Below are 26,726 nucleotides of genomic sequence, written 5' to 3' on the forward strand. Positions count from 1 at the left end.
TTTAAAATGGTCAAAGTTCTCAGCACAAGTCTCCACTTTTTACAAAGCCGTGCTGAATCATCTCGAATCTCAGGGCACTTCTCATATAGAGCAGGTCTACACCAGACTCTTCATTATATTCATTCTAATAATATTCACTCTGAACAATCCTACCTCCCACTCTGGACTTGTGGCTGCTTGGTGCTGGATCTTTCTTCTGACTCTGAGGGGCTACGGGACGATGTTTCCCAGTTATGTGGTCGCATCATACTATTATTTAAATTATATAAAATTGTGTCTTACGCCACAATGACACACAGTTAATTGATTTGATAATTAACTTGAACAGTCCGTATTCGTTTCCTCGTCCTCATTTGTCGTTTCAAACCGCGAGCTTTAGTGAAAAGTTTCCAATTTCTGCACATTCAGCTACATCTGTTTCCAGAGCTTTCCTCTTTTTAATTCTTGCCTTCTCCACACCACCTTTGCTCTTCCTGTTTCCCATCTTTCAAACACCTCTGACCATGTGCACCATAGACTGTATATAAAGAAATATGTACAGTCTATGGTGTGCACGGATGTGTTATGTCACGGTGCGTCTGCAAAAAAAACCCCCAAAAAAGAGCTGCCAGTGGAGGCGGCCCAGGAACAGCAGTAGCAGTAGAATGATCAACCCAGTGCCATGACTAAACACTGGCCCTCGCGGCCCAAACATCAGACCAGCGCATCGGGAATTGTCCCGGTTCTATTGATTAGCCACCCCGGGCCTGCCACCGCATCAAGGTAGATGGGTGCCCACCCTGAGTCTGGTTCTGTTGGAGGTTTCTTCCTGTTTAAAGGGAGGTTTTGCCAAGTGATTGCTGAAGAGAGAATTGATGGGTTTCCCTCTATAATACTGTCAAGTCCTGACCTTATTTCCGTGTGTTACATTGACATATGCTACATTTTGGTGCTATTTAAATAATACTGAACTGAATCAGGAGTAGCTCAACTGATATGACCAAACAGAAACTCTGATTAAAACAGCATGCTGTATCTACATATACTGTAACAGCAACTACCTGAGTAGCAAGCTTTGGAAATATGAATGTATGAAAACCGCAAACAAATGAGAGAATTTTAAACAGTTGTGTAATTCGGATCCCTTTTCTTTAGTACATCAAACTCTGATATGTGTGATATGTTCTCCTTGTACACAATGTGCTGCGGCATATACGAGCTATCAAAACCCTGGCATTTATAAATGAATTAAAATTACTACACTTGTCATTGAGAGGGAAAAGGGCCAGCATGCACATTTGAAAAGGTTACAGCCCCCCAAAAAAGACACACAAGAAGAAAGAAGAGTAAATCCAGTATATATAAGTGTCGATTCAACAGGGATCATGTTAAATGAGAAAAGTACATCTACACAAGAATAAATATTAGAAAGCAAGCGACAATAAACGAATGCCTTACTGCAATAGATTCCATTTTATATACTAAACAACAATATAAATATATGCAGCATGTGATACTGTATTAAATTCTATCCATTATTTTAAACTTATAGGGAATAAGTATTTGTTGTTCAAACATACAGCAGCTCTACAACAGAAACAATGTCATGAAACAATCAATGACTATACTGGAAATGAATCTGTCAGTCAAGAGTCACATGTCTGTGCAAAGAGTAAATGAGGGTGCTGATACTGGTTTGTAGACTGTTGTTTCACAAAGTTGGCGGAGATTATGAAAGACGGGATCATGTGATCAGACACCTCAATCCAGAGCATCATGTGGCAAACTGTCCGTCACACTATGTTGTCTAAAATAGTTTATTTTACAACAAATGGTGGAGTTCTGGACATTCAAATGCCCGTCTCTGGCCCCAACTGACATAGCAGTACCCAGCAGCCAACAGCCACTTCTTTTCTTCCTCGTTGTTTGCGACATCATGTCACTTTTACTGCTCACTGGTCAAAGGAGTGTCTGTACAATCGTCTGATTGTCCTGTGAAATCCCTCATGATTAGGGTGTGAATTAACTCCATGATTGAGAACTGTCACCGGTTAAACTCCTCAAAAACATCTGGTGCAGAGTCAGCTAAATCAAACCTTTTAGTCACGAGAACAATAGAAATGAGATTTTGAACTTTTCCTCTCAGTCAGAATAGGACACCATTTGTATTTTAGTTTGTTGCACTTTGAATGGTTCCCTGGTGACTGAATGTTTTATTTTCCTTTATATAAATAAAGACATTTCCTCGATAAATCGAGCCACAGATCGGTACATGAAATTCACCAGAATGTTCAGGAAATGAAGGAAGTGATGCTCAAAATTTCCTGGCGGACTCCCAGACCTCCCATTTTACATGCCCCCCAGTGTTCGAACAAAATCTATGCCCGTTGACACTTAGAGAAAACAAGTGGTCAGAGCAGTTGATTTGTAGTAGGATCCCAATGATGTGATCGTCAGCAGGCAGCTGACATAGTGTTCACGTGTTGTCATAGTTACAATTGTGCCATGCCGCTATCTCGCATCAATACAGGAATGTTTAACAAATCCGTAGATTCAGACTATAAGCCGCATCGCTGCCATATCCTAATGAGGTGTTCATTGTGTCATTTCTGATCTTCCCTGAAAATTTCGTCTAAATACAATATTGTATTTTTGAGAAATGTTGCGAACAGACAACCAACACTGATCGTCACATAACTATGCCGTGCTCCTTGGCAGAGTAATAATAAAATAAACTGCTAAAAAATAATGGACGAATAAAAATGATAACCTAAAAACTGACAGTTCAGTGACACAAAACATACTCAAACACTGGATACATCTTTACATCAGAAATAATGAAATAATTTCCAATCTATTATAATCAACTGAACACATTTGGAACATTTGGAACATGATAAATGGTAGTTATTCTTGGGTAGGAAACATCAGGACTACAAGAGAGAAAGCTGTGTGTCTACAGCTAGAAATGTCCCAAATCAAATCAAATTTATTGTAATTTACAGTTTGAAAGCAATTTGTTAAAAAATAACAGAAATAAATGCATTTACAGCAGAGTTACAAACTAGGGACATGCAAAACACAATGTTCTGCTGTTTCTGTTGGGTTTGTCAACAGTAACCATAAAATATATATATTTTTGCTATCCTTAATATTTCAAATGAAACAATATAAATCCTGATATCACTGCCAACAATTTTTTCACAAGTTTATGTTTATGGATAAATAAAATTTTCTAATGCAGACTGTTAGGTTCAAACCTGAAGAATACACAAACAGCTCAGGAAGAAAGGACAGCACTCACGAGCTCCGGTCTTTTACTTGCGCACAAGGAGAGAGATAGAGACTACAGCTCTGCAGTATGCATCGCTACAGACTCACAAGCTCTGGAGAGCCTGCCTCTCTCCTTGTCCTTTTATTTCCTTCTCACACAATCATACGATACAGAGGAGTCATCATACGTCAGTCATAAGATATCAGAGCAGTACAAAGACAGAACATGTGTTACTTGCATGATCTTATCATAAGAGCGAGTCAGCTCACTATAGGAACAAGTCAGCTTTGTTCTTAGCTTAGAATGCTGATGGTAGTCCTCATTTCTTCATAGTCACTCAATGATAACCTCAAATCAACATAAGTATAATCATTCTAATATAAGTGTAATTCTTCTCACACAGACTTGTTTTCATTAGGGCTGGACCCGAACATCCCGAATATCCGAATATTTGTTCGCTGTGGCAGTATCCGGATATTAATTTTGGTATCCGAATATTCGCCCCCCTCCCCCGGTCGGAACAAATATTCGGCGTTACTGCCTTCCCTCCGCCTTTGGCCCACATCGGCTCATCCCGTCGTGTGATCACATAAGCATATACACATATGTCTATGACATATACACATATGTCTCTGTGATCACCCCCTCCTCCCCCCAGACGAAAATAAGAATATTCGGAGTTCGTCTCTTCCCTTCGCCTTTGGCCCACTTTGGCTCATCTGGCCGTGTACGGCTCATCTCGGCTCATCCATTAGTGTTTGTTACCACTACCTGAATGGCCGGGTGGCTGCCGACTCTGACGTCACACTTCACTTCGTTGCATAAACACAAGACAAGATGCCGAAGACCTCCAATTTTTGGGAATTCTTCAGTTTAACTGAAGACAAAACAAAGGCAGTGTGCAAAATTTGCGTCCGGGAGACCAGACGAATGTGATCCGAATACTCAGGCGGGTCTCCTCTAGTCCAGGAGACCAGATGAATGGATCCGAATATTCGGGCCGTCTCTGCGACATCCTTCACCCCCCCACCTCCCCGTGGGGCCCGAATATCCGGAGACCAGAAACCACTATTCGGGCCAGCCCTAGTTTTAATACAATTGCTTTAAATAATGACACAAAAGAATAGGTACATTGCGCACATCCTGAAGATCAATGAATCTTGCCTGTTGCCAAGAGCAAAAGCAACAGACAAAAATAAACACTTCAGATTTAAATACGACAGTGAAGAACAAAACTACCTCTAATCGTTCCGGTTGTTTCGGGAGGGCAGTATGAGGTCTGCTGTTTTATACAGACCTTTACTATGTGAGTCAGTACGTACTGTGTATCTTTTAGACCTGACATTCTGTGGTAACATTTCAGGGATGAAAATCTCGAATATTCAGCTGATGTCTCCTGCAAAAAATCAAAAGCAAACACAGACAAAAGGCCAGTCTAACATCACTATGTTGGTCTCATGAAATCTTTTGCATCTCCACTGTCAATCAGTGCTGTTCATAGCCTGGGGCTCTTCTGGATGCAGGGCTTTGATGCTGGCCTGCTCCGGGACAACACTGTCGCCCTGCAGCCTCTGGGCAGCAGCACCGCTAGAACAGGCTGCGCTTGTGATTTATCTGCACCCACACTCCCTGAAGGACTGTTCAAACTATAGGGGGAGGTGGGGGGACGTGAGGTGTCCACATGGTCAAAATCAAGCTCATTACTGCACACAACCGGTGACTGCCGAGTGCAGATAAAAGAACTCTGATAAATCAAACATTTTCAACAGGACTTACTATGATAAATGACAGAATAACTGAAACATTAGCCGCATCTGCAAAACTGTAGACAGCACAAGGGCTTAGTTTACAAAATGAGAACTCTACAGAGCCATCTTTTAAAGGAAGAGTTAGCCATTTTAGGAAACATTTGCTGTCTTCTCAATGAGTACTTTAGTGTCTAATCATGAGGAGACATTAGCCTGGTTTAGCATCAGCACTGGAAACAAGTGTAAACAGCTGGGCTAGCTTTGCCTGAACGTAGCAACTTAAATAACTCAATCCTGAAACTTACCATTCATTATTTAAAGGTCTATTTCTTGACTGGGCCGAGTACTTCAGTGGTAACAAGAAGTCCAAGAATTTTAAACCTTGACTTTGTGAACTATGGGTACAGTTAAGCTAGCCGTCTCTGCCTATATGCTAAGCTAAGCAGCTACCAGTGCTTTCACCCCCATCTCTCAAAAATATCTATCCAACTAAGCTGTGTGTTCAATTATGTTTTGAGGAACAAAAAATTATGCTTAATTATGTTGTTGCTTGTTACATATCACTAGTGTGTTTCTGACTGCTGCTCCTTTTCAGCCAACCGATGTGGCTGGGAGGACTTGTCACCCTGGGAAACTAGAAAATTCAATGTAATTTAGTGAGACAGGGTTGAGTGGCTTCAGACTGTACTCAGATAATCAGGGATGTTAAAATGAAGAGACTCGGCACTATGAAGAATCCTGAAGAGAAATCTATAGGAAAAATCTGTAATATCAAAAATGGCAGTGTAATGACACCCACAGTTTGCTCTGTAACAACAGAACTGGAAAACAGTAGAGTCACCAATGGTGCTGTTGCACTGAATCCAACATGTAGTTGTAAAGCTGTGCACATATGTTAGAACTGAAATCTGTGAGGAAATACTTTTTAAATAATTTATTCTCTGACAAAATCCCTAAACTTTTGAAGTGTTTTTATCTTTTTTATTTTCAATCAGGTTGAGCAATTGTCACATGGGAAGTTGTGTACACCGAACGCTTGGCATTTGAATAATAACATCTGCATTAAATTAGAAGCATGCTGCTTCTAGCCAGTGAAGACAGATAATATGTGATTGCACTCTTCATCTCTGTGTCCCTGAGATTCAGGGAAAAAGTGACCCAAAGCTACAACTATGGACTTAATATAAAAGACACATGTAATCACTTGGTTTGTAGTCCACTGTTTTGAAGCCTCAAGTTTAACATTTGACATAAGAAGTGAGCTTTGGCTCCAATTGAGTATTTGAGGGTATCCACACACCTATATAGTGGTGACCAGTGTAGCAATCCATAACAGCCAATACAGTAAAACCTGTCAACAAAGTTACAATTTTGGCTAATTTAATATAACAATGCCAACAACGTAATAACTTCTCGATGATATCATAAAGTTGTTGAGCTGAGAAAGTCAAACATTTTAATAAGATGTTACTTTATTAGTTGGTTATTATGTCAGTGGCCTACCATTAAAAAAATCTTTTGAAAATGTAATTGTAACTTAAATTAACTGATAGTTAAAATGTAATTTCTTCTCTTATATATAAGAGAAGCACTTGCAGAGAGCCTAGAAGTGGACAAAGAAGATGGCTCTTTCATTAGTATTATGAAGCTCTACAAGGCTGCTGGACCAACAGTGGTCTAAGTTTACACATGAAACAGTTATTTGACGAGGACAGCCAATGGATGAAAGCCTTCTTCTCAGGAATCTAGCTTTTGGGCACAACAAAGTTAAGGACATTTACTGGAAGAAGTAATGTCATTTTTATGTTGATGTTTTCTGCTTAGTTCAATATGTACATAATACTCTTCAGTTTGTTGGAGTAAGTGCCATCATAGAGCCAGTCCAGTTATTTAAATACAGTTTTAAATGAGGACTGAATCGATTTTTCCTTGAGAAATGTTTGAAAAAAGTTTTAATGAAATGCGGTACATTCAATTGACTCAGTGTCTCTGTTGGATGCAGCATCCAACAGAGACACTGCCATGGAATTATGAATTTACATATGTAAGCACAAAGAAAACAATATTCTTGTAATTGACTCTTGCAGCCACGATTAAGGAGAGCAAGAGCTTCATGGGACGTATCCTTGATGAATGAATATGATGACTATGCCATCCACTATTTTTGATGTGCAAACTGCACAAAAACTGCGAAAAATCTTTATTTCCAAGAAATGCAGTTTGATTTACCGGTATGTATAATTACATGATTGGCTGCAGTTATTATATTTTTAGCGGATTTCTGAAAGGATTTTTTAATAGTAGGCCATTACAGTAATAACCATCCAAGAACGTAATAACATATTACATTATTGGCAAGTTGTTACGTTACTGGCTGTTATTACGTTATTATCTATTTTCTTGTAAATGGGACCCTCATTTACACAATGAACATCATCCTGTATTGAAGATGACTTGAAACTAGCGAATGAGACCATAAACCTGTTAGGAAAATGTTTACTGAGGCAACAGATCAAGTGAGAAGTAGATTCATTTTCTCATAGATGTTAATAGAATCGAGCTTCATTTTGCAACCAGAGGAGTTTCTCACTGCTGACTGTGAGAAAGAAAGTAGGTTTAAAGCTCTTCCACCTGACCTCACATTTCAGCCCTGGAGGCTACATCCATCTCTCATATACAGTCTATGTCCCCAGTATTAATGGGAAACACACCAGGTCACATCAACCATACCTGCACTGTGTATTTCCTGACCTGTCTAAAAATTTCTTAAAACTTGTTGAAGAGGTGCTTTGTCCAACTTCGGAAATCATTTGCCCCAAAAACCTTAAGAAAACCTTCCGGCTGTTCTGCAATTTTCTTGCTTTCAATGTTTGAATGTTAGAAACCATTTAAACCCTGTGTAGCCCATCAGATCCCACCAGCCCCTCTCCACACACAGTCCACGCTGAATGTAGTTATTATTAAGTTAATTAAAGCATTATAATGGACATTCACCGGCTCTACAGAGCTTCTCGAGCAGCGCCCCTCTGTGCACACACACTCAGACACAGCTGAATGTTCTCTAGTCCTATATTGAGTTATAACAAGTCTTTTGAGACCCATCGGCCACTGTTTTTGTGGCTCATCATAATGCATGTGCCACATCACATTAGTCCCCACATGTGAACCATGATTTTACTTGGTAATTTTGAAGTGTCTCGCTGCCTATACATATTCATGCTGAGCCTATAAGTGTCAAATTGAGATGTCCTTTCGGTGTCCTTGACAGCAGGTTATTAATATTGAATACCTAAGTCAACATTATAACTAGATGAAGAGATATACAGGTCATTGTCTGCCACATTCATCACGCATTGTTCTTCAGACAATTGGACAAATAATCAAATTACTGCATATATTGTTGGATATTATATATCTACTGCACTGAGTAGTTATTTCTCTACAGGGAATGTTACTTAAAGAATTTATCAAACTGTTTGGTGTTAAACACATCAATTACACTCATAATTCTAATATCTAAGTATGCAATCAGGTCATCAAATACATTTGTACAACACTTGATTGTATTTCATCAGTGCAGTTTTCTTCTTTTACTCATTTCGCATTTAAAAAGCTACTGCCCACACACACTCTGACTTAAAAAGCCACAAATCCCAGGGTATTACTCTGAACAGCAACATCTTAACCATTCCAGTTTTCCAATCCCTAAATTAGTGCGGCTGTTGTTGCTCGTGGCTGGTTTTTAAAAATCCTCCTCCTGAGCAGTGTGCAGCCCGGTACCAGAGGTTTGTCTGGCTGCTGTGCTTGATAGGATGCTGGCTGCAGGCATCTCGTCACAGCAGCTGAGAGGAGGTCGCTGAGGTCCTCCTGCTAGTGGCGACGCCCAAGGGCCATCAGCACAGCGGGGAGCCCGGGTGCCGGTGAGGTCTCGCACAGCCTCGCTTCACTTCATGAAAGCCTAATGAAGAGAGGGGCTCAGAAACAGTGCTGCTAAGACGCCCACAATCCTGCAGCATGGGAGCAGGGAGAGGATGAATACTGTGTGCAGGAGGATTCAAAGAGACGGAGATGAGACAGTAAGGCAGACAAAAAAATGCTACGCAGGGTTAAAGAGCACATTTATTGCTGTTAGAAATGAAGGACACTAAATCTTCATCAGTGATTGTAGACAATAAATAAAATGAAGACTGTAGGGGAGGTCCCATCTTACAGTAGAAGAGTAAAATACAGTGTATCCTCTACGCAGGATGAATGAAAGCAATCTAAAAACTGCATGCAGGCACTCATCTTTACATGTACAAAGTCCGTATTGTCAACATTAAAATAGTCATCATTGTATGTGCATTGTTCTTTATCCATGTTAAAGGTGAATATCTAAAAGTAATTATGAGGCATATCATCTGTTAACTTTTGATATATTACTATATATGAACAGGACTCAATTTAGAAAATTGCTACCTGAAATGACCATTAGTATTTAAAATTGCGAAGATCTTGCACTTAAAAATGCCTTATAACAACGCATACTGTTTTAAGAAACAATTACATCATCTTTCAGCTATAGCAATATTAGCAATTATATATTTTTTAAAATAGAGAAAAATCCATTTTCAAGTTAAAGTTTTCATATATGTCATGTAAAAATATACACATGCATGATACATACCAAGCATACATTCAGCATTATACAAAACTAGATTTCGGTTGGTTTCAGAAGGACACAACCTGTGGTCAAGAATATAAAACAAAGCAGCTTCTGATTGATCATTTTAAAGAGTTAACTGTACATTGATTTATACACTTACAATCTTTGGATTAATGTTACAAAATGCTCCAGACACAGACAGACAGTTCTATATGTGCTAAAGTAATCACTGTAGATCCCTCAGTAAGGACTTCTTTGGTTGAAAGATGTACAGGTGCTGGTCGACATGAGCAGGTGTATTAAGATTCATGCTTGCTGAATGCCGCGATTCTGACACAAAGCAAGACTGTGCGGAGCTCCGGCAGGTCCTCCATCCTCTGGAAAGTGTTTTTAGGTAGGAAGCCCACAAACAGCAGGTCCAGTAAACACACTGTCTTTCTTTGAAGGTATGTTCTATGAGACTTTCTTCTTTTTGCTGCCTCTCAGCTCACTGTACTGAACCTGAAAGAAATCAGAATATACAATACCTTTATTCTGCTCATTTTAACATAGGTGGACAAAACAAAAGCACCAGAGACAAACACAGACACCTTTAAACAGACAGCTTAACATTCTTAGCAATTCGTTGTATTTAAAAAGGGACAAGCAATGAGAGGCAACACTCCTGAAATTCATGTTCATCTTCATTGCTGACTAATCTGTTTGAATATGTTCTTTAATAATTGATCAGTGGTCTGGTCTGTAAAATGTCAGAAATGGTACAAAAAATATGTCAATGACATCCTTAAATGTTCAGTTTACTGTCATAAAGAAGGAAAGGAAAAAGAAAATATTCACATTTAAGGAGAATTTTGACTTTCTTTTTGACAAAATGGCCTCAACTGAAAATCAATTATCAAGGTAGTTGATGATTAATTTAATAGTTGACAATAAGTGATTATTGAATTAATGGTTGCAACTTGACCTTGGGGCAAATACTTTGATATACTACAGCAGAATAGAAGTGCATAAGAAAGATTATATGATGTAGCTCATTTCTTATTGCTTGTGAGCAGTCTGCTGTTTCACAGTGATGATGTTTATGTGCTGGAATGAAATGAAAAGCTCAGTGATTGTTTTTAATGCAGAGTGAGCAACATGAGAATAAAGGATATCTCCACAGTCTAACAGAGTAAAACAGCTATCGGTTCTTACTACAAAACATGCAGAAAATGCAATGCAAACATTTTAATGAGGAAGGATGGAATGAAGTACCATCACTACCACCATTGATTGGGATAGCCAGTCATCACTCATACACTACAACAGTGGAGCGGAGAGTCGCCGTTACTCAACCCAGCGGCCCAAGGGCATCGAAGAAGCAAAGGGAGGAGACAAATGGGGTCAAACAGCTTAGAGAGACAGAGAGGGTGAGGAGAGGAGACGCAAAACAAGTGACAAAAGGGAGAGTCAGAGGAAACGAAGAAGCGAGGTCAGTATGAATAAGAAAGACGAATTATTGTGAATAGTGCACTATGTAAAAAAAAAAAAAAAGAGAAGATTTTTATCAGCTCCTTGTACAAGATAACCACTGAATCAGACTGAATGTTTTTATTGTAAACCATCACTGCACCTCAAAAACCCTCAAGAACAGGAGACCCCCGGCAGCAGCGTCTCCTGTCTCAGCCTGGGAACAGCCTGCGTTGCAAAGCTGCTAAGCAGCAGACCTCCACCAGGGATGTATCACGACCAAAACACAATAAAAAATTATACAGGGCTGCATAATTATACAGATGAAGCTAATTATACAGACAAGAATGAAGAATGCCTGGGAGTTGTTGTAGTAAGATGCAAAGCTAGCAGGCTCTGGGATTTTGGGCTTCCTGGCCGGCTGATCCAGCAGAGCTTACCTTCTGCACATCTGAAGGCACCCTCGACAGGAAATCAGCACTTCATTGTTGTCAATGCTGTATGGGTTTCCGTAACTTCTTGGTGAATTTATTGATACCTAAAACAGAAATTCCACACCAACATATCATTAACAACTAGTCTCTTGTGGCTGTGCTCTTTGTTTCCACACAAACAAGTGCTTGCAGGGGAGACTCATGCTGTCCAAGAAATATTGCTCTGAGCAGCCCAGTGCGTGCCTTTTTCTTGTTTTACTTTCACTCTTAGGCTGGAAGACTCGCCACATTTTACATTCTACTTATTCAGCCAATTTATTTTATCCAGTAAGACTTTTAATAATAGGATACGCCTGATTTTAAACTTCACCAACATTACAGGCCGCAAATGTTAAATGATGAAGCCAGGAAACACTGGGAGCAAACACTCCTGGGGCCATGTAAATCTGACAGATAATAGAAAAATATGAATATTTAAAAATACGGAATGTTTTTTCTATGACAGTGACTAAAGGACAGGATTTAGGGGGATGATCAGCTTCTGAGCTAAAATGGAGGCAAACAGACATGATGAACACGAGTGAGACTCACCCCATATTAAAACGATGTAGCGTACAGGATGAAGTATTGTGAGGACGGGCTGCGATGACAAAGAATCAGAAAGCCAGGCCGGACGAGGGAATGGCACCGACCAGTTGAATGTCTGATAAATTACAAACAGAACATCAGTCGCATCAAGTAATGCTTTTTTTTTGTTCAAATTTAATTTATTGATAACTGACAGCACATAAAAGACAGTGTTACGGGATATTAAAATTAAACGACTTTCATTTCTACTGGATGATTACAGGAGGAACAGTTTAAAATAATTTTTGGGACATTTTACAATTCGAGAAGAATGACATAATTACCACCCATTTCATACTGTGATCACAACATGTGCAATCCCTCTACTTGAATGGAGAGTAAATATTCAATAGCAGCCAACTGTAATTTACAATGGATCTTACTGCTTACTTTTTAATCCTTCTCCCAAAACGCAATCTCATCCAGCAAGTTTTGAAGGGTGATGAGGTTTCTTGGACCCGTGGAATTTCTCGATCAGCCCTCTCCTCTCCGACTCCTACAGCAAGCAAACATTAGAGAAAGACACTTGGAAAATGGCCAAAGTCAACATAGTGGTGATGACTAAACCGTAAAGGTGTCATGACTTTTCATTTCTGACGATTGGCTCATATCGTTCTGTGTTTTAATCTGAGGAAATTGAATTTTCAGCAGAGCATATTTAGAGAGGTGAGTTAGAAGCTAATGAAAGGTTTCATATAAACGAGCTGTATGAGTATTTCAATGAATGTGCTCGTAAAAAGGAAGAACTGTGTTCAAGGTTCTAATATAAAGTTTGTGCAGGCTGAAATGATTGTTGCTGTGATACCTGCTACAAACAGACATGGCAGCTCATTAATTACTCTTTAGTACCAAACAAGTCAGAGTTTGATTTCAATAGATGAGGATACAGTTTTAGTTAAGGTCATATTTTATTGTGCCAAGTGTAAATATTGCTAATAATAGTAAACATACGATTATATTGTCAGTGTTTTTTGCTCTCTCTTCTAAAAGTGATAATTTTTTTTTTTTTTTAAACCGTGAAGCTCTAGTAGACAGAGAGGATTTTATTTTCTCTATTATTACACAGGTTAAGTGAATTTGGGCCACTTTAAAGTATTTAAAAAGAAAAATTCAGGGATATTTTGTCAGCTCAAATATAAACTAACTGCACCTGCTGAGCTTTGGCTGCAACATTCCCAAGAGCCACAGGTTTGATCAATACCAGCAAGTGAAACACTCCAAGGTTCATTCAGTCCTACTCAGACCGTCTTGCAAAAGGCGAATGTAACAGCAAATGCAAATAAAAAATAAATTTAAAAAAATTGGAAGTGAAAGTCTTCAGAATGGGACTGGACATTGCATATGGAAGAGATGAAGAACAGTTCCCAGGCTAGTGCAGATCCCAGGAGGGAGGATTTAAAGTAAACAGAGGAGACTCTCTGAAGCTCGCTGCAGTGGAGGATGACTTCAGACAGCCGCCATTGTCCACATCAAAATACATGGAAGACTAAAAGGAGGGTTATGGGTCTAAAGAGAGGAGCTGCAGTCTGTGTGGAGGGTGGGGGGGCAGCAGTGGTTTTTGGGGGGCTTTTCACAAAGGATATTCCAGATGCAGTGGCTGGGTCTCCAAAACCACATATAAGGGAAATCTAGTTTCACCTCAGTCAAATATCAGGCAGGGCACTAAACCGCTTCAGCCATTCTAGGGTCACATTCCCACTGGAACCAGTATGTGAACCCATTCCTCATTAGGCTCTGCAAGACATCTACAATAAACTGCTGCCATTCTGAAGAAATATTTCACTGCCTAAAAGCATTTTAATACTTTCAAAATAAACTTTCCAAATGAGCTCTGAAAGAGCATGTCTAAGTGCTGTCATTAGTTCCATATTGATGGTATTATATGGCGTGTTAAGCTCAGGGACTTTCCAAATGCAGCCCCGCCTCTCTATTAGCATATGAATGTGTCCTGACAAGTGGAAACAGGTTGGTGAGGTCTTCATTAAGCCCAAATGTCTTTTGGTAAGTTTACAAAAAATACAACTAGCGGCTGGCAGGAATCAAAATGCATCAGAAGATTGTGTACTGAATAAAGAGCTTAGCAGCACAGACCCACAGATCAGAGAGAGATGCCTTTGTCAACATGAAAAATAGAGCTAAATTCTTTTTTATTCATCAGCATACAGAAGTGAGCCGTGAAGAACAAAAACAGCAGGCACAGGTACGTACCTTCTCATCGTCCTCCTCATCTGCCAAATCCATGCTGTCCTGGAAGAAAAAACATTCAATGGAGAGGTGAGATTCTAGGGATTCCAAGATCAGACGTAATAAACTTGGCCTCAGTGTGACACTGGAACCTTGTATTAACTCCAGTGGCTCAGCAGTGACCCTAAGATTAGCGTCCCGAAACACGTTGCACTGCAGTACATCTGACCGACAGACCACGCTGGCTTTTTCCCCAAGCTCACACTAATATATCAAAATTTTTTAAAACAGCTACAGTCAAGATCTCTCTATCCCTGCTTCTTAGTCTTTTAGGGCTCAGGACTTCTTTTTGCTGCTGCTGCTATAAAAAATAATACTAATAGGTCTTTTTAAAAAAGCAAGTGACTATAGATTTAAAACTTCATTGTGACATGGTACGAGCAGAGTATCAACAAAATTAAAGGCACTGAACACATTTTTTAATTAAAATGAGCATGTGATTGTGCCAAACTATTTCTCTTTTCAAATGTTTACGTCATTTCACATGAGAGTTTTATTTCATATTTTTTTCATTTGGTTTGAAGTGAGGGGGACTTCCAAGTCAAAAGCTTATTAAGTTTACTTAAGACTCTTCTCCTGACTTTAACTGTTGCATACTTTTTAATGAATACTTATAGTGATGTTAAACCATGTCTTTGGGGTTTTAGCTAATCCAAAGCTGAACATATAAATACAAAAATAAAAATGAATAGAAATATCTCCTGAAATCCAACATATGTTGCATATGCAAATATAAAATGATTTGTCGTGCACTTCCAGTTATTTTAACAATTAAATATTTAACTTGTATTATATCACTGTATGTTTAACATTTGCTTTATGGAGTGCTAAAACATAAACAATTTGTCATGTTGGCTGTTTTTCACAATTTACTGAGTTTATTAATCTAAACTAAATAATTTCACGTAATAATGACATTTTCATCACTAATTAGCATCGTCGTCTGAACAGTGCTTGGTGCATATATTCTGTTGTAGACTATATTCTGTGTTGAGCTACTACTGCTGCATTGATTTAACACAGGTGCCATTCCACATTGGGCAAAAAACACAATTTTTAGTAAAACTAAGAGTGATTAAACTGGGGGGAAAACCGCACTGTGAATTGTGACTTTTTTCCCTGGAGTACAGTGCTGACCAGTCACAACAAGAACAGACCAATTACACTGAAGCAGCGGCGGGACTCGGGAAAGAAATAGAAGCGGAATGAGAAAAAAAAGATGTGTTAGTAAAGGACAAGCACTGTAAATTAGCTGAGGCTATTATGGCCTGTTACATTAGTCTATTCAGTGAGTTTTCTATGCTTATGCCGGCTTGGCTTATTTTTATTATTATGCATCATGTTGCCATGTGCAACTGGTTGCTATGGAAACATACCAGCTTTTAATTTTGGGAACAAAACGTGATTTAGGTGGCTTTTTTACCACACACACACACACACACACACACACACACACACACACACACACACACACACGCACACACACACACACATACGAACCGGAACCAGCCGGTCATTCAGGCTGATGAAGCTGCTCTGGACTCACCACATCCTGACTGACATGCCCAGAGCGGATCTGGAGGTAGTTCCATGAGATGAGCAGAACCAGGAAGAAGGGCAGCATGTAAAATTCCCAGTACCACACGGTTACCACAAATATCTGCAGACAGAGGGTGCAGAGGCCAAATATTAGTAAGGTCAAGCAGAAGGAGGGTGGCAGGACAAACAAACTGCCCTTCATCAAGTGACATTTAAAGACATTTTCAATCGCTCCTGAATCCCTGTTAGCTAAAGGTTGATTGGATTACACAAGCACAAGAAGGCAACCCTACTGCTATCAAAGCCCTGCATGCTTTGTAGAGTTATTCTACATATTCTAACCATGCTGACCACTCCACTCAGCTGGACTGAGTCTTCCTCCACCCCCTGCCTGTACGTTCATTAATCACATAAGTACAGTAGTAGCTCTATCTCTCTCATCTTGTGGACATTAAAGCAGATCAATTCACTGCAGCTGCAGGGAGGCTGTGAGCCAGTATGTCATGAAAGTCAGTAATGGCACTTAGGATGAACATTCCACCTGTGCGTGGCTCAGGTAAAAAGGATATTAGGATCAAGAAATATGGCCTGTGATGTCTCAATTAAACGGCTAAATGGAACTAGAAAATAATCCTGTCAGAGAGGCAACGGCGGCCAAAACGGCAGTGAGCCAAAAGGCAGTGGGAAGGGTTTATAGGTTTTTATATGCTAATAAAAATAGAAGTGAACATCTGGTAAAGACATCACTCTCCTCTGAGGCACCAACTGACATAAAAGATGGCAGATCAGACCCCCCCACCCCCCACCCCCTCCCACCCCCGCACCCCCTCCCACCCCCGCCAGCTTTAATGTGCAAAAAGCCAAGCACGCTCTTGTCTGTGTTAAACAGGGCCTGGGAGAGGAGATGAAACCAATTCCTTGCTGGACTTTAATGACTGGGAGAGCTGGGATTGGGGGGTGGGGGTGGAGGGAAGCAAAGTCACGCTTTGGTGGAAATGTATACTCAGCCCGTAAAGACTGTGATAATTACAGCCCATTTCAGCTTGAGAGGCATTACACAGTCTTCGACAGCAAAAAGGGGCTCTGGGAATATAATCCAGATCACAGAAAATTTAAAAAAAAAGAAAGAAAGAACAAAAGAAAGAAAGAAAGAAAGGCTACCTAATGCTGGGAGAGCTACTGAACTGGAAGGTAGCACATTTGCAGAAAGCAGCAGGATTCATGTTCAGGGGGAGGGTGTGTCTGGCACGGAAATCACTTTATTCACACCATTCATTGTTTTAAAGTGAGAACGTGAGTGAACAGCACACCTAGTATGGTCAAAAGTAACAATTACGGGATGATAACTGTAATAAGGAAGTATAACAGTAGCACAATTGGAGAAAAGTCATAAAGTCACTCGACCATAACATTTACCCCAAATTTTACACTATTGATAAACTAACATTAGCTACCACAGGCGTGCGGTCATTCCAGACCCAGTCAGGATGGAGCAGCAAAATCCCTGTGTCTATCCAGAAATAGTGCTCTTTGTTCGTTATGAATTCATATTTTCAGTTGTAAAAAGGAAGAATGTGAGTTATTCCGCAAATACTCACACACAATAGTGGGCACCTGATAGCTCATCTGGTAGAGCACGCTCACTGTGTCCCAAGGCTGAATCTTTACCACATTGGTGTGGGTTCATTTCCATCCTCAGACACTGGGTACATTTCTCACCTTCTTTCCATCCAATGAAGGCAAAAATTTATAAGAAATCGTCATGTCAATGTTTTACATATTCGCGCTGTCTTTCTTGATTGACAGTGACGCTACTGATGGTGTCCCATGTGGCGATTCTCCATCATATACTTTAAATCTTGATTTTAATTTAAACATTTAGATAGTAAATCTAATCATACTAGCTGTCTGAAAACACCCAAAACTTTCCCTAAATCAGCCTTAGTTAGGGTTAATTTACATTGAAAACACTCAGCCTAGAAAGTACCTAATTTTCTTTTTGAAAATACCTCCAGTAAACACAGGTCTTCTATGCAGTAAGCAGAATGTGATGCCAGCACTAATAAAGAGAGTGATTTGGAGACTGAATCTGAATCGTCCCAGAGACAGACTATCATTGCAAATGAACATGGCTGAACATTGGGATGGACAGGCAATTCAAATCTTTTGAATCCAATTTTATCTAAATCATTTATTAATAAATTACTCTTAATAAAAAATACAATTATTTTGTAATTATTAGTTTTATATAAACTGTTTTGGGGCCACAGAAGCAACCAACCCTGAAAACGAGCAATTAGTTGTTTTATATATTTGTTCAATGTGTAAACATTTCCCTAAAAACTTACAAAAATGAAAGGATATTGAAAACCCCATCACCTCTGCACAAGTGGCCTGAATTTGCTCATTTACTTTTTATTTTGTTGATTTTTTTAAACTATATTCGGGTTTTAAACGGTTGTGAAATGCACAGTATTGTATAACATAGTAAATAAAGGTAAAGTCAACAATTCTAATCCGATTGCACATGTTTGTCAGACTTGCTAAAAAGCTGCCGTTTCTCTGCGTGCGCTGAAAATAAATCTACTGCCTTGGCTCCATAAATAGGACACAAAGTAGCTCAGACCAATTCAGACAGTACTATTTAAGCGTTTTATGTGCACATTTATGTATGTGCATGGTGGTGCTCTTGCAAAGGAGAAGAAGAAAAAGAGGGGAGAGGGGTTGGGAAAGAAGGAGAGGTGGAGGGAAGGACATCTAAATGTGCTAACTATCTAAATATGAGAAGTCTTTCTCCTGAATTGCAGACCCCACTTCAAATGCTTGGTGAGCTCCCTACTGAATCTGAAACGCTATTACAAACACGTTCGATCAGCATGCTTACAGCACACCACTACTTCCAGTTTCTCAGTAGCATGAGAAGAAAACATTATTTCATCTTTAAACATTTCAGCACACACGCATTTTAAAGTTCTACATTGTTAATTCTAGAAGCCCAGTAGCTTATGTGGTTTAAAACATCAAGCAGCGGGCCAGAAATGAAGATGTACTGAGGGGAAACTGGTACATGCTGTGGAAATCCATCAATTCTGGAAGAAGATTGACAGATTACATTGCCAACGTCACAATCTGTGCAAAACTGTATATTTTAAGTAGTGTTATCTCTTTTTCCAGAATCATTCAGGGATCAGAGCCAGACAGTATATTATGACACGGCAAATTATTCTGAGACACTGGAAGATGTCGCAAGATCCGGGGTGACGGGAAAACTTGCTGCATATATTGATGTGAGTGAGAGGTGGAGGCACACTGGTGACAGTGATTTCCATGTGGGAGTAATGTTACACTGCATTTTCTTCAAACTGTATTAGTTTTTCACTTCTGAGACAATCTTTATATTTTGGGTGAATCCTGATCCTGTGTATGGGTGGAGAGAGCTACGAGAGTGGAAAACTGTGGAAGTGCACTAGGAAACAGGCTGCATCTTTTTCTGTCTGATTCAAAGTGATAAAGCCGGATTTCAAAATAAAGAAAATGGCAAATCATATGAAAAAAAAAACAGCAAATGCTTTCTTGGAAAGAAAGCAAAGAGGGGCAACAGTATGTGATCTACTGTAGTTAGTGGTTAGGACAAGACTAACAGTGCCAGGAGTGAGACCTCTCACTAAGACACCCAGTGCATAAGAAAGCATTCTTAAAGCATATTGCACTGGCTAAAGCTCTTTGTCTGACAACGGACAGATGGTGCAGGTAGCTCAACACTGTATCCTGTCATGGAGAGTGAAGCTTCGACTCAGTACGCTTATGCGGTGGCATTAAGCAGCCATTTATTTCTTCTCACTGAGGCTTGAAAAGGCAGTGAGCATTAGTGTGAAAACATGAGTACAGATGGCACTGTCTTTCAAACACTGAGATGCAGTGGGAGGACGTGTGTGTATGTGGCGCATTTATTCTTGCTTCTATGATTTCTGTTTCGGTGTGAGTCTTTGTGCTGTCAGGTAAAACAACAGTCATATCTGTAATAACCAACATGTATGGGGGCTGGAGGGGTATTCTTAAGTTACTTTACAAAGATTCTTTTGGACCCAAAAAGTAGAGTAGCATTGTGAGCGATTGCATACCACCATGATTTAAATATTTCCATTCCAAGTACCCTGACCCCTGAGCCCATCCTGGATGATGCAGTTTATATCAGCGTAATCCTAAATTACAAAACTGAATGTATGACTCAAAGCTAAAACATGGAGAGCGGCTTCTGTTCAGTTAACAGCTTCCATTTTTCACAGCAAATTGAACAAACTGTACAACTGGCGGGTGTACAGTATCCCTTCATTATTCTTGTAAGAAAGCCCTTAAAGGCTAAGCAAATCTTTAGTGCCATCTACAGGACAGAAGATGAAAAAACAAAAAGAACTTTCAATGACCTTGATTGCCTGCATAGTTAATGAACAACTTGCTATATGCCATTTTTATCGAGCCAGATCTGTGAGAGAATAATGACAAAAGATCAGCACCCACTTCACTTTGCAGTTTAAAGACAAGGGCTGAAAGGCTACTCCTGTGTTTCTGTCTTCACTCTTGCTTAACACTTGTATTCAACAATGACAGGACAGAGAATCGGCCTTATCTCTGAAGAGCCTTTTAATTGAACTTCTGTCTGCATAATGAGGTCTAAATCAAACCGAGCACTGACTGGACGGAGGTTAATGAGTTGTCAGGGAAGTAGAACAAAAATAGACTATCTCGACTCCACTGGGACTCTGCTCTCTCCAGCTGAGGCTTAACTTTGCATCCAGGAGAAACGCAACACTGAAAATGTCCACTCCAACATAGAGCCGGAGCCAAGCCTGCGTTTCTGCTGAGCCCAACGCTGCATTGATTAAGATTCTCTCTGGGAGAGTTCAAGTAGGGGTTGGCCAGACTGCGGTTGTCTTCCGCAGCCTTGGAGGGAAAGCAGAGGGAAATGCAGATAGTGTGTTGATAAGCAGTTAAAGTACTTCACCAAGAAGGCTAGCAGGCTCCTCTGAATACTCTCCCACTGGAAGCAGCTTTTGATGTACTGCAGAGTGGACGTGATCGCCCTGTACAGTGTGTGAACACGTTGCACGTTCCTGGACAGAGCCTAAAAAAAAAAAACACATAAAAAGCATGCAATAGAAAATAATATTACAGCAGTTGTGTTCAAAATATAGCTACAGTTAATAATGTTTTCAATGTGCACGGGTTTATCCTGTAACAAGTTCCATTCATACCAAACAAGAGACAAGAATCCAGTCAGCCAGCGACACAGTGAGAGGGGCTGGCGTGTTTTGGCATGAGCCACTGTGGTCAGGGGGCAAAAAATGTCAGTAATCTGACCTGATTTTGTGCAACAAGACTTTCAATATTAAAACAGACAGAAAACGTGCACGTTACAAGCCTCAATGGGGAAGCCAATTTTGGCGTTAGTGAGCAATGTATTGTCTGACAACAATGAGGCTTTGTTGAAAGCACAGACAGTCAGGCACCCCGTCTCGCACCCTGTCTTGCACACTGTATATCAAACTAATGTAGCAGAAGAGTGAACAAGAATTCACTCACAGTTGGGCTCAATTAAGGCTCAATTCAAGTAATTCATTCAAAGAAAGGTTTGCTTTTGGAGTGCTTATGCATTATAGACCTAAGTAAAAAAAGACGTTTGAAGTTTTCACTATTAAAGCAGCACACAGAAATACTGTCATTAACACCTGCCTGCTTACATATTTTCAGTTATTCATTTGATTAATCTGCAAAACATTTTCTCGGTTATGTGATTAACTGTATTGCCCATGATTTGCCCAATACAATATGAAAAATTACACATTAAGCAGTAAGTTTTTACAACTAAAAAGTCTGAAATACAGCTGAATGTGCAACATTTTTGCTTAAAAAAAGTGACAACAATTATCAAAACAGTGATTCATCTTCAGTCAACAAATATACTTCTTGGCAAAATGTTTTATTTGATTTGAGTTTCAGCGAGTTCCACTAGTTACCCAAGCCTATGTTACACAGGAAAATTAAGTCAACTGAAGAAGTAAGATTAAAATCTAATGTACAATGTGTATTACAATACCAGTTTTTATTTTTCCATGCAAAATTATGATTTCTCTACCATGGATTATACAGTAAATGTATAAAAGCTGTGTCAAACCTTTTTGGAAAATTTGGGATTATCCTCCATGAACATTCTCTCCCTTGGCTGGAAGGTTCTTATACTTGCTCTGACCTGATAAAAAAAAGAAAAAAAGTCATAAAGCAATGGGAAGCAGACAGAATCAGGCCTGCCTTTCAAAGCCATCATGTCCTCATGTCCTCATTGCAGGGTGAACTTTTACTTACAGGGTTAAAAATAACCTCCAGCTCCAGAGTGATGCTCCCCTTCGACAGCCCACCTAAGTCTACTTTCTTCAGCGGGAAGGCGATCTGTTGTCCCCTGCGGATCTGTGGGACAGAAAGGGCATCAGGTGCTGAACTGAGCCATGAACCTGGCCATCAGTCATGCTGGATTACATCTTAGCAAGTTTTCAAGTTGCCAGAGTGTTATTGCCCTCTTCACTTTAATTTAGACAGAGAGTGTAAATAGATCTGTGTATTCTCTGAATGACAGACTCTAAGTGAGGTAGTGCGTACAGAAAGCAGGGGAATGGCAACTTTTCCCAGGAAGTCTGGCGCCTTGTCTCCATCCTCATCAAAGATAGTCACCACCAGAACATCATGAATGTCTTTGACAGGACTGCAGAGACAGACAAAGGGGCAAGATACTTACAAAGCAGCTCAAACAATAGTATTAAGTCCCAATTCCTTTATCTGTAGTGCAACAGGAAGATAATGTGGTCCAGTATTAGTGATAAAAATCTGTTAAAAAGAGAAACTCAAACTGACAAAGTGAAGACTTTATTCCACTCTGGATAGAGGCTCTTATAGACTGTGTGGGTCTGTAGTCTGTCATTCCCTACTTCCAACACGCAGAAAGGGTCACTTTTGCCTGCAAAACAAAACAGACAACACTTTAACACTGGGTTTGTGTGATCACTTCTATTTAAACAACACAAAAAATTAAAATGTGTGAAGTACCATTTAAATCAGCAGCTATTAGATCTGCAGCTTTGATAACTTTGACTTGAAGGAAACCAACATCTCGGAGGTTATTCAGGGTTCTTTTAACATTCTAAGGAGACAGTAAGCAGACAAGAAAACGTAGGTATTGAACCATGTGAAATCAGAAAACTACGAGGAGTGTACAGATTTAAGCAGAGCCTACACCATACTCTAAATCTTCATCAAACATATACCATCAACAAATTTACAAAATCCTTAACAAGGATCTGGAATCCACACCCAGACTTATTTAACTACATTAAGACAAATTCTTGTTCTTTGTTCCAATAATGTCTTTCTCGCAATAATCTCAAACACAAAGCATCTTGCACCTGAGACCACCCACTTCATTTTGCTTTATAGAATTTATTCTTGAACAGCTGGCTTATTCTCACATATCAGTATTTTCACAAGGAATTAAGTACACTATCAAGAGACATTTTCAGAACAGCCCATGCATGTAAATGCATTACCACATAGCAGACAGTAAATCCACATAAACGCTCACCACAAGGCAGCATCAAGGTACTAGAAGTATTTTCCTATTTTTCTGGCTCTACAAATGAGCACAGTACTTAACCTAAAAGCTTCTGATACTAATATTTAAGTCAGGCTGTAATGGGGTGGTCTTTTCAATGCGCAAACTTCCTCAGAGAATCTTTATTTCTACTACGGTATCTTTTTATTGCTAGACACCCAGTTGTATCCGATTACACTTCCAAACATTAATATTCTGAATCTGAACTCACTATACCCAAAATTTCTGTTACACCAACGCAACAAAGTACTGCAGATGTTTTTGGAATGATTTTCCAGCATAGTTTCTTCAAACTGATATTTTACTTTATAAATACTGATGAATTTTACATACATTTATCAGGTTAGGAAAATCTTAGGGTTAAATACGATGTTTGCTTTCTAGACACCGACACTCAGTCTTTAAAAAAATTAACATTTAACTGATGGTGATAAAAAAAAAAAGTGCTTAAGAAACTATGCCAGGTTTAAAAGCTTATGCTAAGGTCCTCTAGTCTTTCACACAGTGAGGGCTAAAGGTTGAAATGGCGGTGAAAAACACACATGGGTGTTTTGGTGTTGCCTTTTTGTAAATATACTGCATTAGTAAATAAATAGGATTTGATTGTGCATCATGTGTTTGACATAATTAAATAACAGAAGTGTATACGGACACACACTCATTACTCATTGCTTATTCATGCAATTATCCAATCAGCCAATCATATGGCAGCAGTGCAATGCATAAAGTCTTGTAGATGAAGGCCACAAGCTTCAGTTAATGTTCTCATCAAAAATCTGAATGCGGGCGAATGTGGTCTTAGTAACATTGACTCTGTTCTGGTTGACTGTTGGTGGCAGACATCTCGGTGTAATATTTCTGAAATTGTCAATCTCTTGGGATTTTCATTCACAGCAGTCTCTAGGGCTTCCTCAGAATGATGCAAAACAACAAAGAACATCTAATGAGCAGCCGTTCTGCAGATGGAACGCCAGACTGGTTGGAGCTGAAATGCTATTGTAGCTCAGATAATCAGTCTTTACACCTGTGGTGAGCAGGAAGCATTTCAAAATGCATAACACATCCAACCTTGAGGCGGATGGGCTACAACAACAGGAGACAATGTCCGGTTCCCTCCTGTCAGCCCAGAACAGAAATCTGAGGCAGCTGTGGGTACAGGCTTACCAACACAGAGTCTGGTCTAATGAATCTTCATTTCTGTAGAATTTGGCATCAGAAATGTTAATTGATGGACTGAACCTGCCTTGCGTCAACAGTGCAGGCTGCCGGTGGTGCACAGGTGTGGGGAATAGGTACTTGGACACTTCAGGTCCCTTAATACCAGCAATCATGCCACAGTTTGCCTGTGTTGTTGCTGACTATGTATATCCCTTTTAGACCACAGTTTACCATCACCTAAAGTAAAGGTTAAAGTAAAGGTTATCTAAAACTGATTTCATGAACACGACTATAGGTTCAGTGGATTTCAGTGGCCTCCCCAGTCACCTGTTCTGAATAGCACAACACCTCTGGGATGAAGAAGAACAGGAGATTGACAGCATGAATGTGCAGCTGGAAAATCGGTTAAAATGATGCAACTAAATCATGTCAACTTAGTGGGGAACCTTGTAAGAAAGGGCCCTAACATCTCGTGGAATCAATGACACCAAGAACTTAGGCTTAAGAGCAAAGAGAGGCCTGACACAGTATTCTTATTATTCATTAATAGTGTTATGTGAGTGTATAGCCGGATATGTAAGAGATGAAGTGATGCAACAATACAACACAGATACTGACATAGTTGTCCTGCTGGATCTGTCGTTCATTTGGTTCATCAAGTGGTGCAGAGCAGAGGTCGGAGATGGAGACGCCGCTGCATGTGTTCAGTGTGAGTAGGAAGACCAAGCGTCCTCTCCCCTGGTCCAGTGTGTGTGTGAACAGCTGCCTCTGATCGAAGGGAACCCTGGACAGGTCTACTTCACACCTGCATACACACAGACACGTACATTTATGCACACTTAAAGTAACACACACGTATGTGCACAATGGATATTGTTCCACAATATGTCACACCTTTAACATAGGCTCAACAAGAAGGCTATATGACACTTCTCTTTTTCACTATGTGAACTCTTAACCTGACTGGATAAACATACCACTTGGTAGGTAGTTGTTGACCTTTACTCTAAATTTATGAGTATGGAAAACTGATGTGGTAACACTGCTAATCTCTTCTTAGTTGTCTAACAACATTAGCTTCTAAAGAGGTGAACAATAGGCCTTTGCAAGGTTATAATAGTAAATAAATGTACATGTAATCAGGTTTTGTAACACAAACAAACAGGCAGATTCAAGGACATGAACAGACTCACATTCCCAAGCAGTCCTCATTCCTTCGTCCTTCCTTTGACCAAAGCTCCACCTCCAGGATTTGTGGACCGTCCACAAACTGGTTAAAAGTGAACCTCTCTTTCCACTGAGGGTTGGAAACTTTGCACTGATTCTGAATCAGACAGGGCATGAAACATCAAAATATACATTTATGATCATGAGTAAGCATCATGAGTCAGCAACCATCTAAATTCAGGTAATGTCCAGAACGACACTTTCCATATTATGCCGTAATTATATTATTTGCATTTTTTTTTTAAATACTCTAAAAGTGTCTGAAATCACTGACTTCACTAACAGTTTTGCAATCAGGTGAACCTTCATAGCTCATACTTAAAAATGAACCCCTTGTCATGTCCTCTCTTCTAACTATGTGTGTGAATTTGATTTTCCAACAGACTAGTGTGTGAATATTTTTTGTTGTTTAGTAGCATCAGAAACTCACACACATAAAGGCACAACAGGTAATTACCACCATCATTTTGAACCTACATATGAGAAAAGAAAAAGAAAAGGAGCAATGCTGCTTTGATGTGTAATGGATGATGATGCACAATAGTAAAACTCTTCAATGACAACTGCCACATGGCCAGCAGTGCATGAAAGTGAACATCAGCGCCAGACATCATCCAGCTGCCAGGATGAGCAGCAGTCACAGATTGGGCATTTCATGTTACACACTACAAATCTACTTTATCTCCTCCTTATCTTCTTGGTGCTTATTCCATATCTATTTGTAGGATGGGCTTTTTACATGATC

The 26,726-nt window shown here is 39.7% G+C and overlaps 1 protein-coding gene across 1 annotated transcript in view; it reads right to left on the bottom strand.

The window, feature by feature from the left end:
• Positions 1-12,566: 12,566 nt before the first annotated feature.
• The window catches only part of LOC110964935 (multiple C2 and transmembrane domain-containing protein 2-like), a 47,322-nt gene continuing 33,162 nt past the window's right edge, over positions 12,567-26,726 (bottom strand). The window contains exons 10-20 of the mRNA XM_051960455.1: positions 25,948-26,078; positions 25,373-25,559; positions 23,035-23,128; positions 22,843-22,945; positions 22,591-22,693; positions 22,300-22,401; positions 22,112-22,186; positions 20,942-21,061; positions 15,947-16,060; positions 14,365-14,403; positions 12,567-12,652 (exon numbers count right to left, since the gene is read on the bottom strand). Of these exons, the coding sequence (XP_051816415.1) occupies positions 12,575-12,652; positions 14,365-14,403; positions 15,947-16,060; positions 20,942-21,061; positions 22,112-22,186; positions 22,300-22,401; positions 22,591-22,693; positions 22,843-22,945; positions 23,035-23,128; positions 25,373-25,559; positions 25,948-26,078 (1,146 nt within the window). The 3' untranslated portion in view covers positions 12,567-12,574. The remainder of the gene's footprint in view (positions 12,653-14,364; positions 14,404-15,946; positions 16,061-20,941; positions 21,062-22,111; positions 22,187-22,299; positions 22,402-22,590; positions 22,694-22,842; positions 22,946-23,034; positions 23,129-25,372; positions 25,560-25,947; positions 26,079-26,726) is intronic.

Source organism: Acanthochromis polyacanthus, chromosome 2 (genome assembly GCF_021347895.1).
Source record: "Acanthochromis polyacanthus isolate Apoly-LR-REF ecotype Palm Island chromosome 2, KAUST_Apoly_ChrSc, whole genome shotgun sequence".
NCBI classification, from domain to species: domain Eukaryota; kingdom Metazoa; phylum Chordata; class Actinopteri; family Pomacentridae; genus Acanthochromis; species Acanthochromis polyacanthus.